General features: G+C 40.0%; 2 protein-coding genes across 2 annotated transcripts in view; both read left to right on the forward strand.

Moving 5' to 3' along the window:
* NOP10 (NOP10 ribonucleoprotein) lies at nucleotides 1–3,279 on the forward strand. Its single transcript, XM_060004933.1, has 2 exons — nucleotides 1–143; nucleotides 444–3,279. Exons 1-2 carry the CDS (start codon nucleotides 90–92, stop codon nucleotides 582–584), a joined length of 195 nt encoding a protein of 64 aa, XP_059860916.1. The 5' UTR covers nucleotides 1–89; the 3' UTR covers nucleotides 585–3,279.
* A 1,343-nt stretch (nucleotides 3,280–4,622) lies between these two features.
* SLC12A6 (solute carrier family 12 member 6) overlaps nucleotides 4,623–14,753 on the forward strand; it is an 88,511-nt gene continuing 78,380 nt past the window's right edge. Inside the window, exon 1 of the mRNA XM_060004934.1 lies at nucleotides 4,623–5,721. Coding sequence (XP_059860917.1) covers nucleotides 5,451–5,721 — 271 coding nt within the window. The 5' untranslated portion in view covers nucleotides 4,623–5,450. The remainder of the gene's footprint in view (nucleotides 5,722–14,753) is intronic.

Consider the following 14,753-nt stretch of genomic DNA (forward strand, 5'->3'; position numbering starts at 1 on the left):
ACTTCCCGGCTATCCCGGAAGGAAATTGACACGTGAGGCCTTCAGTTAAGAGGCGCTGCAGACTGAGAAGCCCACGCTTCTGTGTGGTCATGTTTCTCCAGTATTACCTCAACGAGCAAGGAGACCGGGTCTACACGCTGAAGGTGAGAGGAGGAAACAGGTTGTATATGGACATGGCGAGAAATGTCGTTGGGAGGAACGGTCGAGACGAGCCCGTCAGTTGCCGAGGTGGGTGGGGGGACCGGAAAGCCCAGAAGCCTGGCGTGGTAGAGGCAGGAGTGTGTGGCTTCTTGATCTGAGCAGTCGCGGCTCCTGTCTTCATGTTTACCCTTTTCGCGCGGCCTCCTCCCCATCCCAGCCTCCATTTCCCTCACGACGCCAGTGATTGGGTTTTCCCACGACTCCAGTACTGAGATTATGTTCTGTCTTTCCTCCTCGAGCAGAAGCTTGACCCCATGGGACAGCAGACCTGCTCGGCCCACCCTGCTCGGTTCTCCCCAGACGACAAATACTCTCGACACCGAGTCACCATCAAGAAACGCTTCAAGGTGCTCATGACCCAGCAACCGCGCCCCGTCCTCTGAGGATCTCTTGAAATTTCACGTCTCTTCTGCCGCCTGCTAGCTCTCAGGAGACTTTCTGAAACCAAGCTCTTCCATCTGTGAGCCTTGAAGTCTTGCTACGACCCTTGCTCCTTGCATCCGGTCTCATCCTTGCCTTTGATCATGCTTGTGGTGAGGCCATCATGGTAGCATCCCCTTTAAAGGGAAGATATTTGAATCTTCTTTGCATACTTTGAATCACTGCCAGGTTATTAAAATGATTTGAAAGAGCTCTTATTTTGTATGTTGTGGGAAGAAAGGAGTGGTTTAAAAACGAAAACGAGGGAGATGAGAGGGAAGAGTGCCCCAGGGGTACAAAAGACCACTTGGAAGAGAAACTTTGGTAGCTTCTGTAACAGGAGCAGTGCTGTGCTTTGAGTCTTAGAAGCGTGCTGGGGATGGGGAAGAGACCTTGAGAAAGACTCCTGTGCAGCTGTCAGCATCCACTGAAAAATACCCGTGTGCTCACTTAAGTAATTTTTTTGTCCATTGAAATGACATCTGACTGAAAATGGAAGAGTTGCTTGAAAAATAACAGCAGCTATATTGTAGAGAAAAGGCATTGAATTGGAAGCCAGGAGACCAGGATTCTCCCCTCTCTGTATACCTTTGAGAAAGTCAACCTGTTTAGTTCCATTTTTCTCATCATTTCTAATTGCTCTTCTAACTCTAATATTGATAGGGTTCAGTGGTGGAGCTTAATGTACCTACAGTGTTTGTCCAACCGTTGTGAATAGGAATGCCTTTATTTACCGCCCCTCTGGAAATATTCCCAGGCTTTTAGTTCTCTCTTCTTACATACACCTAACTTTATATTCTTTCTGGTAGCTAGCTGGTATGTGGAACTCTACATGGATTTTAATTTAGAAGATGAGGTATGAGAGATTCGAGCAGGGATTTTTGTTGTTTTTCAAGCTACTCTTGGGGGTTAATTTTTTTTTTTTTTTTTTAAATCCTGGAAGATTTCTTAGGACTTGAGCTTCTATTATGGGGCAACCATAAATTTTTAATCCAATTACTTCATATTAGAGGGATGATGAGGCAAAATATCGTATATAGGCATTCAAGAAATGCTAGCTTCTTCCTTTCCTTATCAAGTTAATCAAGTCAGTATTTCCCAATCTTCTCATTCATGGCCTTTGACATTGAATTTGAATGTTTGCTTAGTGCCACTGATTTTAAAATTGCTTTGTGAAGTTTGCATTCCAGTGATACAATCTTCTTTTTCTACAATATCAAAGATTCTAGACTCCAGAAGCAGATGTAACTTAAATCAGCACAAATTTGATTTATCAAGACTGGCCCTGGAAAGGAGTAAATATGTTTCTCATGGACTCTGATGTCTGACTGTCCCGGCAGAAAAGTTCAGGATAGTTGTTGACTGCTGAGAAAAAAACATCTCTAGACTTGGGTCATAGTTAATAGAAGACATGATTTTCAATCAGTTACTTAAATTTATGAGAATGGTGAAATGAGATAATTATTTCCTGTCAAGCAATTTTTTATTTCTTAGCCTGTTCACTGAACAAGGTTCTTAGCATAGAATCTGAGGGATTTTAAAGAGTCGTCCTATCCTATTAGGGGTTAATGATCGAAGAAATGTTAGAAATTCTGCAAATGACTAGGAAAAGTATCTGCTATGGAAGTTTTTTTTAAGAACTAAAGTCAGGGGAGTTCCCTGGCAGTCCAGTGGTTAGGACTCTGAGCTTCCACTGTTGGGGGGTTCAGGTTCGATCCCTGGTCGGGGAGCTAAGATCTGGCATGGCCAAAATAAAAAAGAAAAGAACCAAAGTCAGTAAACGAATGCTATCATTTTTTTAAAATGTTGACTGTGATTCTGTCTTTATAAGTTACCCCCCCCACCAAAAAAAGGATTAGCATTTTCCATGCTACTTACTGTGTAGACTGTAATGGAAAGGCAAATTGGTGTGAATATACCAAAAATTTTTTTCCTTAAGAGATCTCCTAGGTCTGAGCACATTGTGTGATGTGCTCAGAAATGGGAGAAGAGTCTTAAGAAGTATAGTATAAAGTGAATGAAAATCCACTGTGGTATGAAACAAAATTCGATGTTGTAGAAATCCAGGATTTTTTTTTTAAATGAAGGGAAAGTCTGTAAGATTTGAATGAACAGCAGGCATGCCTGAGGAGAAAACTGATCCCTCAGTAAATTTCTTCCTTGCTCAAGTAAGAAAGCTGTAAGCCTGAATGAATAATCACAGGCTTTATAAAGAATCAAGCTTTGAGGAGATTTACATTTTAAATAGGAATTTAGTTTCCATTCTGTTACCTGGATCTTTTAAACCGGACATTGGACTTTGTGTATCATTTGATAAAAGGGAATTTACTGGCTCACATCTTAAATACAGTTGTGATCTATTACTAGGGATGATCTTAAACATTTCCACTTGTGCTGAGCAAGGACCCAGACAAAGCCAGGGCCCAGACTGTTGAATTTAAATGTCTGGGTAAATAACAAGGTCCTGTGGTATAGCACAGGGAACTATATTCAACATCCTGTGATAAACTATAATGGAAAAGAATATTAAAAAAAGGATGTCTCTATGTGTATAACTGAGTCACTTTGCTGTACCGCAGAGATTGGCACAGCCTTGTAAATCAACTGTACTTCAATGAAAAAATAAAATTAATGTCTTGATCAAAGCTCTAGGAAATAATTTTCAGACAAAACATTGATGAGTCAAATTTATTGAACACCTATTCCTGCATTAAATAAACATTCTAAGAAAAATATTCTGGTGGCAGTAGTAGGGAAAACACTGAATGGAGTCAAGAGAAAGTATCTCAATGGCTTCTCCAGGTCTAAAATTAAAGATGCTTTCTTTAATGAAGCTTTCAGTCTGACTAGAAAATGAATACAGCATTTTTTTTTCCAGTTTTACTGAGGTAAAACTGACAAAACTGTATATATTTAAGGTGTACAACTGTGATGATTTGATAGATGTATACATTGTAAAAAAAACAGCACTTTTTTAAAGGACAAGAAAAAAAAAGGTAGCCCAAACTATGTATAAATTTGAGCATACAATGCTTTATAATAGACCACTACGTAAAAACTCCAATGAGGGTCATACCCAATGTATACCATATATTGGAGATATATGGTATTGAGAGGTTTGTAATTTTTAAAGAAATTATGAGTGGTATTTTCAGGGACACTCTTAGTAAAGAGAGATGGTTTCTGAGGGTCTGAGGGGCATCGCCTACCTCCAGAATGAGTTTGTGCAACACAGCAGGACCACAACTCAGCAGGACCAAGAGCGAAAAGCGTTTGTTTTCTCAGATGCAGGCAGCTCAGGACCCCACACCCAACTACAATTCCCGTCATGCTCCGGGCCTCCCACGCTCGGCCCCGCCCCTTGTCCGCCAGTCCCGCTGCGACCCGGGCGAGCGCATGCGCGGAGCCCTCTCCGCCACTTCGCGGGCTGCAGAGACTGGGCGGGGCTTTCGGGTGCTCGTGGGACTGTGACGCCCTCCGGCCGCTCCCCCAGGTTTCTCTTCGGACCGTTAACCTCGAATGAGGAACGAGCGGGGAGGAAAGGGAGGGGCTGCGGCGCCGCCGGCACAGCCCGCCGGGCCCGGGGCCGGGGGCGGCGAGGTCACGTAACTGCTGCTCTGGCATCTGACCGGGGAGGAGGCTCCCTCCCCGGCAACCCAAGCCCCCCGGCGCCCGCCGCGGCTCGGAAACAGTTACCCGCTGGTAAACAACAGCTGCGCGCGCATCCGAATCAGCTGGCGCCGGGATCCCGCACCTGCGACCTCCTCCTACCCTCATCCTCGCCGCTCCCTCCTGCTCAGCCAGGGCCAGCCTGCGAGGCCGTCTCCTCTTCTGTTAGGGCCCGAAGGAAGAACAGCGAAGGGGCTGACCTTGCGCCGGGGCCCTGGTAGGGGAGGAAAGCGTCTCCGGCAAAGGGGTGGCTCGTCCTGTCACACGCAGGAGAAACCCAGCAAACCGATCGGGGGCTCGATGGACTAGCAGCTACCTGCCACGACCCTGAACTGCAGTCCGCGGAGTCTCGATCCGCTAGCCGCCTCCTCCCAGATCCCAGGGACCTTTCTGCCAGAAGAGCGGGAGGGCCACCCCCGCAGACCTCTCGGAGGCAGAAATCCGCTTTGCCCCTGCAACCTCCTCTCCTCACCCTTGTCTCATTCTCCTCCATCCATAGTGTGCGATATTTTTCCCGTTATGCATGCTCACCTCTCCCACCAGACCCAAGTGGATTATCGGCCTCAAAAACATCGGGTGGCTCTACACACATCTCCTCCCAGCCAGACCTGTGGGGTATTCACCTGATACACAACAGGTGGTCGGGTGTACACCGTTTCGCAATCTGATCTATACTGTCTATATTCGCTTGATAAGGGTGGGCCTCTGCGCACTTTGCTCATCTAGCCGTGGGACATTTACAATTAAGGGACTAACTACCTCGGCAGAAACCTTAAGGTCGAGGAGAGAAAGGCTTCGTCACCTGCTTCTCTGAGACCATGGCTGTCTGCCCGCATCCCTGGACCAGGGGAGATGACTAAGATAGCTCTTCATTCTGAAGGAACGAAGTTACACGAGATTGTCATCGTTTGTCTTTTTTTTTTTTTTTCCTTAAATATTTTTCAGCTGCTGGTAGTGCACTTTTTAGGACAGGCGGCTTGAATTCTGAGTAGAAGGATTCTTATATATAGTGGCTTTTTGTGTGGTGTAAATCAAGGTAATTGAGAGGTTTTTTTTTTTTTTTAAGTTATCTTTTCTATTTTTGCAACCAAAATTGCTAGCGTAGGAGGAAGGGTTTTGCAGGGTTTTTTCTTTGTCCTTATAAAGGAAAAGAAAGAAAAATGCATCCTTCAGAAAACACCACCAAGATGGCTTCAGTTCGGTTCATGGTGACACCAACAAAGATCGATGACATTCCAGGTTTGTCAGACACCAGCCCGGACCTCAGTTCTCGATCCAGTTCCCGGGTAAGATTTAGCTCCCGGGAAAGTGTACCTGAAACAAGCCGTAGTGAGCCTATAAGTGAGATGTCTGGAGCCACCAGTTCACTGGCGACTGTTGCACTGGATCCAGCTAGTGACCGGACTTCTAACCCCCAGGATGTTTCTGAGGGTAAGTAGAAACACAGACAACAAAATATTTCCGTTACTGGCTTATTTGTCCAGGATGACAATATACTGGGAAATCATTTTTCCATTATAGAATAATCATCAGGAACCAAGGTACCTCTTTTTGAGATGCTTAGGAACGCTTTGGAATAATGGTTAGCATAGTGGATCTCTGCAATAGTAATTTGGCGTGTGCGAAGGTATATGACAAGAAGGAAAGTAGATGTATGTTTTGACTTCCTCATTCTTGTATTCTTAGAATTGAAATGGGTATTTTGGTTAAGGATGAATATCAAAGAATTTAACAATTTTCCAGCATGGAGAATCCTAAATTGTAAAATTTAGTGGAGAGTTGTCTTTGGGGCTCCAACTGTTACAGTTTGCTTTTAAGGCCAGTTATGAGGAGTAGTTATTGATCATATCTTAGTTACTGGCTTTCCTGTAAAGACTTCAGATACTGTATCACAAAATTCTTTTTAAAAAATTATATTTTACAGAGACAGTGGTTAGAGTAACACAGCTTACTCAGGGTGAGGCTGGGTAGATCTGAGGGGGCTATCCTGTCAAATGGAGATTTCTGATTCCCACATAATTTCTTCACTTTGAAGTTTAGATGGAATGTACTGAGTGCTGAGACTTTGTAGTCAGGAAGTAGCACACAAGCTACTTCTGACTTATATTGACCACTGCAGACGTTCAGCTTCCTAAACCAATTTGTGTCTGCGGGCTTGGAGGTTTTCATTGGGTTTAGTGAGAAAGAGGTGATGAGATAAAACAGAGAGGTCATAACATTTTTCGGACTCTGAAGTAGAAAAGTTTGAGAAGTGCCGTACTGCTTTATATATTTAGTTTTATGCTATGTTCTAACTAACGTAGATCTGTCAGGTAATGAAAACTTCTCTTAAGAATCTTCAAGATTCTTACAATGATATTCTATCCACATTTGAAAACCGTAGCTTCAGCCACTGAATTGCCATTTTCCGGTGTCAGGAAATATTGTTCCTCCTAACCTAAAGCGTGCAGGAAACCAGAATGATTTTAGTTCCTTATTTCTGTTTTTTAATGTCTGGAGACAAGGTAGATTTGGTAAAGTTTATAGTCCTGGAATTCACTTATCCTTGACTAATCTTTTTTTTTATGAAGACATTACAGGTCGATTCTTGGACTTTTAACAATTTTCAACTTCTTGACAGACTTTACACTATGTACCATGGTGTTAAAATTACATTATGGAATAAAAAATAATTCATCATTTTCTCTTCTTACAAATTAATTCTAAATTGTAGTTTTAGTTTTTACACATCATACTCTATTTAGGTTGTAAAAATACCAGATAAGACTGTAAGTGTTAATTTTTTTAATGCTGTAATTGTCATTAGGTAATTTATAGTTAAATGTTGTTGGGTTTGTGACTTATATATTATGGAATTGTATTTTTATTCTGTTTTTAAAAGTGGACTTATTTCAGTAATGTGTTAGTTAGCCTTGCAGAAACGGGATCCTTGTCCAGGCTTCTGTCCTTATCTATAAGCATTCTTTAAGGTCTAGAGTGGTATTGCTTTACACCATAAGGTAAAACTGGGGATGTGTGTAGGTAAAATCTATCTCATTTAGCTGGGTACAGAAGTTAAAGCTTGGTTCTCTACCTAACATCTTCCTTAATGTTTAAATAGTCTCTGGTACTAGAGAAAGGGAAATTAACAATCCAGCCATTAGATCGCACTTTTCCCTAGAGTATTCTTGGGAATCGAGTTTCCTACTTTCCCAATGACCTATTTTTCTCTTATTGTCTTTTAAAAAATTTCTTATGATGATCATCCTGTGATATATTTTCCACACCATCAGAGGGAACTGGTTAGAAATGTAATTATTTCACCTTTGGCCTTGTAATATGCAGATACCCTTACTGGACTTAGATGTTGATCTTCAAAGGATGCTGTTGTCAAGAAAATCAAGGACGTGCTAATCTACATTTGTCTCTGGGTTGGATTTAGTATAGGAAAACAACTACTTCCTCTTCTACAGTGGACTCTATCCTTAAGTTCATAATGTATTTCAGAATTGTGTTTGCTATTTTACCATTTAGAATTTTGTGATTTTTTTTTTTTTTGGTGGGGGGACCCTTTTTACATCCTTCAGTGATTGTGACATTGGTATCATTCTCTCTCCTTTCCCCACAATTCCCATGCCTCCCACATTTCTTCCCACCTTAAGTTTCTTATCGTGTCATATACCTTTTATTCACATTACATTGCACAACCAAGGTGGGGTGACACACCAAATTTTAAATATTTATTTCTATCTGTGTTTTAATTTTTTTCTACTGTTGGCCTTTTGAGTAGTAATTATCTTTCTGCTATCAAAGTGTTTATAGTTCTTTTTCATTTTGTCAAGGTTCCATTAGAACTTATGGGACTGTCAAGTTGGTAAATAAAATCAGCGATCTTAGCACTGTACTTGCTTATGCGTGAAGAATGCCTTAAAGGTACAGAAGGAACTGCTGAGAGTGGATACCTCTGGACAGTTATGAAAATAGGGTGGAGACTGGGAATTTTCCTTTATCTAAACAATTCAGTAGGGCATGTACAATCTTTTATATTGAGAGTGTATCACTTTTGTAATTAAAAAAATTTTATGAGCCATAGCATGTTAGTTAGGGAACCTCAGATGATCAAGAATCAAATTCTGGTCAAAGCCCATTTTAATAAGTGAGGAAACTAAGGCTTACAGAGATAGTTATTTGTAGATCATGAGTGGCAGAGCCAAGACTGAAATGCAGGCCTCCTGACTTCTGTCCAGGGCTTTCCATTACATCATTTTGCCTCTGCCATGATGAACATTGTTTACATTTGCCTCATCACCATTTGGTTAACTTAAATGATTGTTAAAATAATAATACCAAAATAGAGAAGAGGACATATTTTTATATGTCTTATACATTTTCTAATAACATTTCAACCTTTTACAATTCAACAAATGCTCCCTGAGGCTCTGATGTGTGTGAGGCACTCCAGTAGGAACTATAGGAAATGCTCAGGTAAAATATAGGTTCTGCCTTTGGAGCGCTCATGGCAATAGTGGTGAAAATGACAAGAACACTTGCACCAACATTTACTGATCAATTATTATGGGCCAGGCTCTGTTCTGGGTGCTAAGGATGCAGGACTGAGAAAAAGAATCCAATTACTGTTCTAAGGAAAGTTATGATCTAATAGAGAAAGCAAACAAATTTTCATATAAATTATAATGCTGTATGATAAATGCAGGAATAGAAGTATACATCAAAATACAAAAAAAAATACAGCAAATTTTAGAATAATACAGTAGAAAAATATAGTTAAGGAAAATGATGAACTGAGGTAAAATGGAGACACCGAGAGACTGGAGGACTTGATGAGGTAAAAGTGATAGTGAGTGATGTAGAGGGATTGAAGACTGTGATCAGATAGATGAATGTTAGGGTTAATGGATTCAGAGGTGGGGCAGTTCCAGTGTTAACATGATCGAGTGTGCAGCCTTGGGAGTGGGTTTCTGAAGTGGAGTAAAAATAAAAGCCAGTTGAGTCAGGACCTCTAAGTGTACCAACTTGGAGGCTGGCTGTCACCAAGTTTTACTGAGGGATGTTAGCTGGTAGAGATGCAAAAATTATTTAGATAAGCCCCTCCTTCATGGAGCCACCTCTGAAACCTTTTCTCATTCAACCCGACACCCAGATAGATCAGATCAGTTCTTTAAGTCCCTGTATCTCTTATACAGACTACTACTAGAGCACCTATTTCACTGAATTTTGTTTTTTTATTTGTTTGTTTACATATTATCTTCCTTGGTTAGGCTGTAGGTTCTTGAGGACAGGGACCTGAAGAGCATAATGCTGTCGACTGAAAAAAATGCACAACCTAAAAGTTGAGAATTACATTTTACTTGACAGACTTACTGAGGACTTAAACCCTCAGTAAGACAACCTCTCATACAGCTCTGAGGGACTGTTGTGAAGATGTAAGGGAGGAGCCAGGATATACAGGAGTTTTTGCAAAAAAAACCAAGTCGTGGAAACATCAAAAGATTACTGCTAATTAAAGAAAACCAGACATCTCAAGTTATTGAATTTAGTGCTGTTCTGTGTATGAGAAGATTCAGGACTCCGGGCTTATTGAAATTATTCCTTTGAGATGAGCCTTAGCTATCTAGGGCCAGTATCCTGTTTTTCTCCATCTTGAATCCCCTCAGGGTGCACCATTGGGGGTGGCTGCAGTGACTGATGGCTCTATGGCCTCAACATCCTTTGTTCACTGATATGGCAGGCAACATTCTTTGTCCACAGTATTTAAAAGCTCTTCAGCCAGAGTTGGAGACCATAGCTCAGAAGGGAAGAGGGATTAATCTTATATGCATGGGAAGAACTTTCCTACCTGAGGTGGGCTGCGAAGGGTAAGCAGAAGTTCACCAAGTGGACAAGGCCCAGCAGGCTTTTCCTTAAATGCCAGTAGGTCTTCCAGAGTATTTATCTGCACTTGGTGCCATTATATTACACATGGACGTTTAGCCCACTCTGCTGGTCTACCAATTCTGTGTGTTATTCGTAGGTCACATCAATCTCTCATGCTAGGGTTAAATAACGTTTGACTAAGAATCAGAATAATGTTGCAAAGCTATCTTTTTATTTTTCATAAGAGCATGTTTCAAAGTACCAAGCAATCTTTTTATACTTTTGGAAAAAAATTCTAGTTTTTTGCCCCAAGCAAAAATAAGTGAATTACATTGTATTGCCAATTGCAGGTGACTATTACCTTTCTTTTAAATATACCTTTCATATTATATGGTTATTGAATACTACCATTTCACTTTGACACACTAACAGAGAGCTGTAACTAACATTGTGTAACATAGTAAAATGGATAGTTTTGTAAAAACACTTCTTAGCTTTCCTGATAGCATCCTCTGATAGATTTTTTTTTTCCAAGCTCGATTCCTCCCCCCACTTTTTTTTAAAGACAAGTAGCACTTGTGTGAAACGTTTTGGTTACAGACCACCTCTGTTTTTTCCCCCTCTCCTCCATACTGCAAAGCCAATGATTAAACTTTATAATATACTACTTTACACCACAAGTAGCAATCAGCTAAATCCAGAATGTGGGAAATTTTATTGAATAACTAGACTTTTCAACAAATAAATGGCGTGGAGTGGAGGAGGAGAGAACAAAGGGGTGGGGTGGGGAGCTGTTACAGATAAAAAGCTGTCAACCAAATGCAATGTGTGGACTTTCTTTGGATCCAGATGTGAACAAAACAACTGTAAAAAGCCACTTTTGAGAAAATCAGGGAAATTTGACCACGTACTTGGTGTTAAAAAATACTAAGGAATTATTGTGAATTTTCTTAGGTATATTTATGACATTGTGGTACTATAAAGCCCTTATCTGTAGAGATACATATTGACATATTTACAGGTGAAACGAAGTGTACTCCACCCTCCCTCCCCCCACGCCACAAAACAGTTGAGGAGAGATAGATACGATTGGCAAACATTTATAATTGGTTGAATTGGATTAATGAGGATTCATTTTACTGTTTTCTCTGACTTTGTGTATATTTGAAAATATCTGTAATACAAGCTTTTAAAAGGTTGGACTGCAATCCAGAAAGTTACGTTATTTATTTATTTAAATAAATTTTATTTATTTATTAATTTTGGGCTGCATTGGGTCTTTGTTGCTGCACGCCGGCTTTCGCTGATTGCAGCGAGCAGGGGCTACTCTTCGTTGCGGTGCGCGGGCTTCTCATTGAGGTGGCTTCTGTTGTTGCAGAGCATGGGCTCTAGGCGCGTGGGCTTCAGTAGTTGTGGCATGTGGGCTCAGTAGTTGTGGCTCGTGGGCTCTAGAGCGCAGGCTCAGTAGTTGTGGCGCACGGACTTAGTTGCTCCGCGGCATGTGGGATCTTCCCGGACCGGGGCTCGAACCCGTGTTCCCTGCATTGGCAGGTGGATTCTTAACCACTGCGCCACCAGGGAAGCCCCAGAAAGCTACTTTAATAGAAAGGACTTTCTTTTATAGATTCTGTCCTAGAATACTCTAGATATTTGATTAAATATTAGTGATTGGAAGAGTGATTGCTTCAACTTATTGTCTTTTATCTTGGGTGGTCTCTTCTGTATCCTCACTAATTCTTTCCGTGCGGGGCCTCATTCTTTTCCTGTCAGAGGCATGTTTCTTGATTCCAGATTCTCATAAACTTTGCTTTGATATTACCTGTACTGGAATGGAAAAGAAGAAAGAGGACACTCCTGGGTACCTAAGAATCTTATAAAAGTCATGCTTTTCTAATGTTAAGGCTCTTAGAATAAGGGGAATGTTTCTAATGCTGACGTTTAAGGCAATTTGTACTGACCTAGAAGGATGATATTTGCTGTAAACTTTTGAATCGTGGTGCTCCTTTTGCCTCCTCTGCGTAATAAATACTTCTGGACTAGCCAGACCCCTTGCAAGCTTCACTGGAGACGGGCAAACTGGATTTCAGTCCCCCCAACGCCCTTGCCCTTTTGGCGTGATGTAATCTGCACAGCTGCACTTGGTGGGCTTGTTGACTCAGAATAGTGCAGATTTTATGTGTTTAAGTTCTTGGTGATGTGTTTCTTAGCAGTAGGTATGAAAATTTGGAGAGCCGTATTGTAGGAATTATGAAAGCATTTTATTTTGTGATTGTGTAAAACAATGTATTATTTTAATGAAATTTTATAAGTAAATGGAAAACCAAGAAGATATTCCCCATTAAAACCCTGTAATTAATGCTTTGGTGTACTTTGTAGAATCCCTGCAATTATGTATAAAGATATGAGCACAAGACTGCAGAACATACAATACCACACACACACACACAGCACCTTGCTTTAACTGCAGAAGTTTAATAGTTGATTAATAGGTAATATTATTACCATATTTGCTCAGTTCTAAGGTGTACATTTGTCATATTTTTAACATTTCTGATATTCAAGTGCATTTTACTTTTGAAGAATTTTAAGCTACTGTTAAATCATGAGTGGAATTCACAGTTAACAAGATTTCAGAATCAAACCAATATTGTACAATTAATAAGTCAATCTGAGAGGCTATGCAAAACTTGAAATTACCACTGGATGTTTTAACTGAAAAAATGTAAGGTCTAAAACTTTTTTTTGTTTTTCCTTAAAATTTAAGTTTTTGTACTTGGAAAGGACAGAAATAGAAAACAAAAGCTGTATTAAGTTGTTAGGAAATGGCAGGTATACTTAGGTCTTAATCCTAACTTTAGTTTTTTGTTTTTTTCTTTTTAAAATTTCGTATTATTTAACTGAGAGCTGGGTTTCGGTCTTCTGCTTTGTATTTTTGTTACTGCATTGCTAAGCCTTATTACATTTCATATGGCCTTGAGAAATCCGTGCAAGATATTCAGTTGATAGCATTCATCTGTTTACAGTTGGAACCATTTGGTAGATAGCTTTAATTTTTGGCAAAGTGGCGCCTAAATTTCTTCCATTTTACCAGACAAGGCTGTTTTTCCTTTTGGGGTAAGGGTATTCATTTTTCATATTGCTGATTTTACAAAAAGAAAACACTAAGAAGTTTAAAACTCTTGTATACACATGTACATTTTCACTTCGAGGAGCTATGATAATTGAATCCAATTGAAATTTATCTTTATTTTGAGAGCATTTGCTTTTAATATTTAAGCTCGTTTTTTTATATCCAGAAATAATACTTATTTTCACAACAGTTAATTTACATCCCAAGGTGCATGTAAAAAATTCTGCTTTTGATTTTTATTTTTTTAAATAAATTTATTTATTTATTTATTTTTATTTTTGGCTGTGTTGGGTCTTTGTTCTGTGCGCCGGCTTTCTCTAGTTGCAGCGAGTGGTGTGCGGGCTTCTCATTGTTGTGGCTTTACTTGTTGCAGAGCACCGGCTCTAGGCGCGCGGGCTCAGTAGTTGTGGCACATGGGCTTAGTTGCTCCGTGGCATGTGGGAATCTTCCCAGGCCAGGGATCGAACCCGTGTCCCCTGCATTGGCAGGCAGATTCCCACCCACTGCGCCAGCAGGGAAGCCCCCTGATTTATTTTTTTTCTAATTTAGCAGTGTTCTAATTTCCAAATAAAATTTTAGGAATTAATAGGAAATAGAGAACAGGCTTTCCTATTAGATGAGGTTAATTCTTTCCTTTGCTGAAAAATCATCAGTTCTGATACTTTTTCATTAAAAAAAAAAGTCATTTTCTTCTGAGCTAAGGTGGATTTCTTCTCCAGGAAAAAGCAGAAGCTGATAAGGTTAAGTAACCTGCCCAGGGTCATACAAGTAATAAATTGAAGAATAGTGATTCGAACCCAGTGTTTGTGATTCTAACACCAGTATTATTGTCATTACACTTCCTCTGCTAATGGTGGCTGGCTCTGTTGAAACATTTATTCAGCTTCAAATGTATAATAGAGCAAGCATAAGGAAATGCAGTCTTTATCTTCTGGGTACATTTTTGCAATTATTTTGCCTGGGATTGGGGGCATGAAAGGAAATGGTTTTTTAAAAAAGTAGTAAAATGACATGTTTCCAGAATAACTTAAGGTTCTGTGTTCCTAACAAGAAATCTGGCCTAACAATATGTATTTTACTGTCTTTTACACAAATGATCTCAGATAACTAGGGCAGTATAATAGTGCTGAATTACATGAACAGTTACTGATTTAGTTACATTAGTCCATCTAAAGTTAATGAATATTCATATTTTGACCCCTGTCTCGGTAGATCTATTTTAAAATGGAGTTTTGTTTCAGGGGAGGAGGGAAGCAATAACTTATAAAAACACTTGTTCTCTGAGGTGAAAATTAACAAGGAAATTTTGTTTCAAATTATGTTTTCATTTTCCTTTCTTTACATTTTTAGAAATATGTCCTAAGTTTTGACAGTATGGTGCTCAACATCAGTTTTATTTTCTATACAGTATTGGTAGCCTTGACTAGAATCCCATATAGCGTATTTCATAGTAAAAGAATGAAATGTCATACATCAGAAA

Source organism: Delphinus delphis, chromosome 2 (genome assembly GCF_949987515.2).
Source record: "Delphinus delphis chromosome 2, mDelDel1.2, whole genome shotgun sequence".
Taxonomy (NCBI): domain Eukaryota; kingdom Metazoa; phylum Chordata; class Mammalia; order Artiodactyla; family Delphinidae; genus Delphinus; species Delphinus delphis.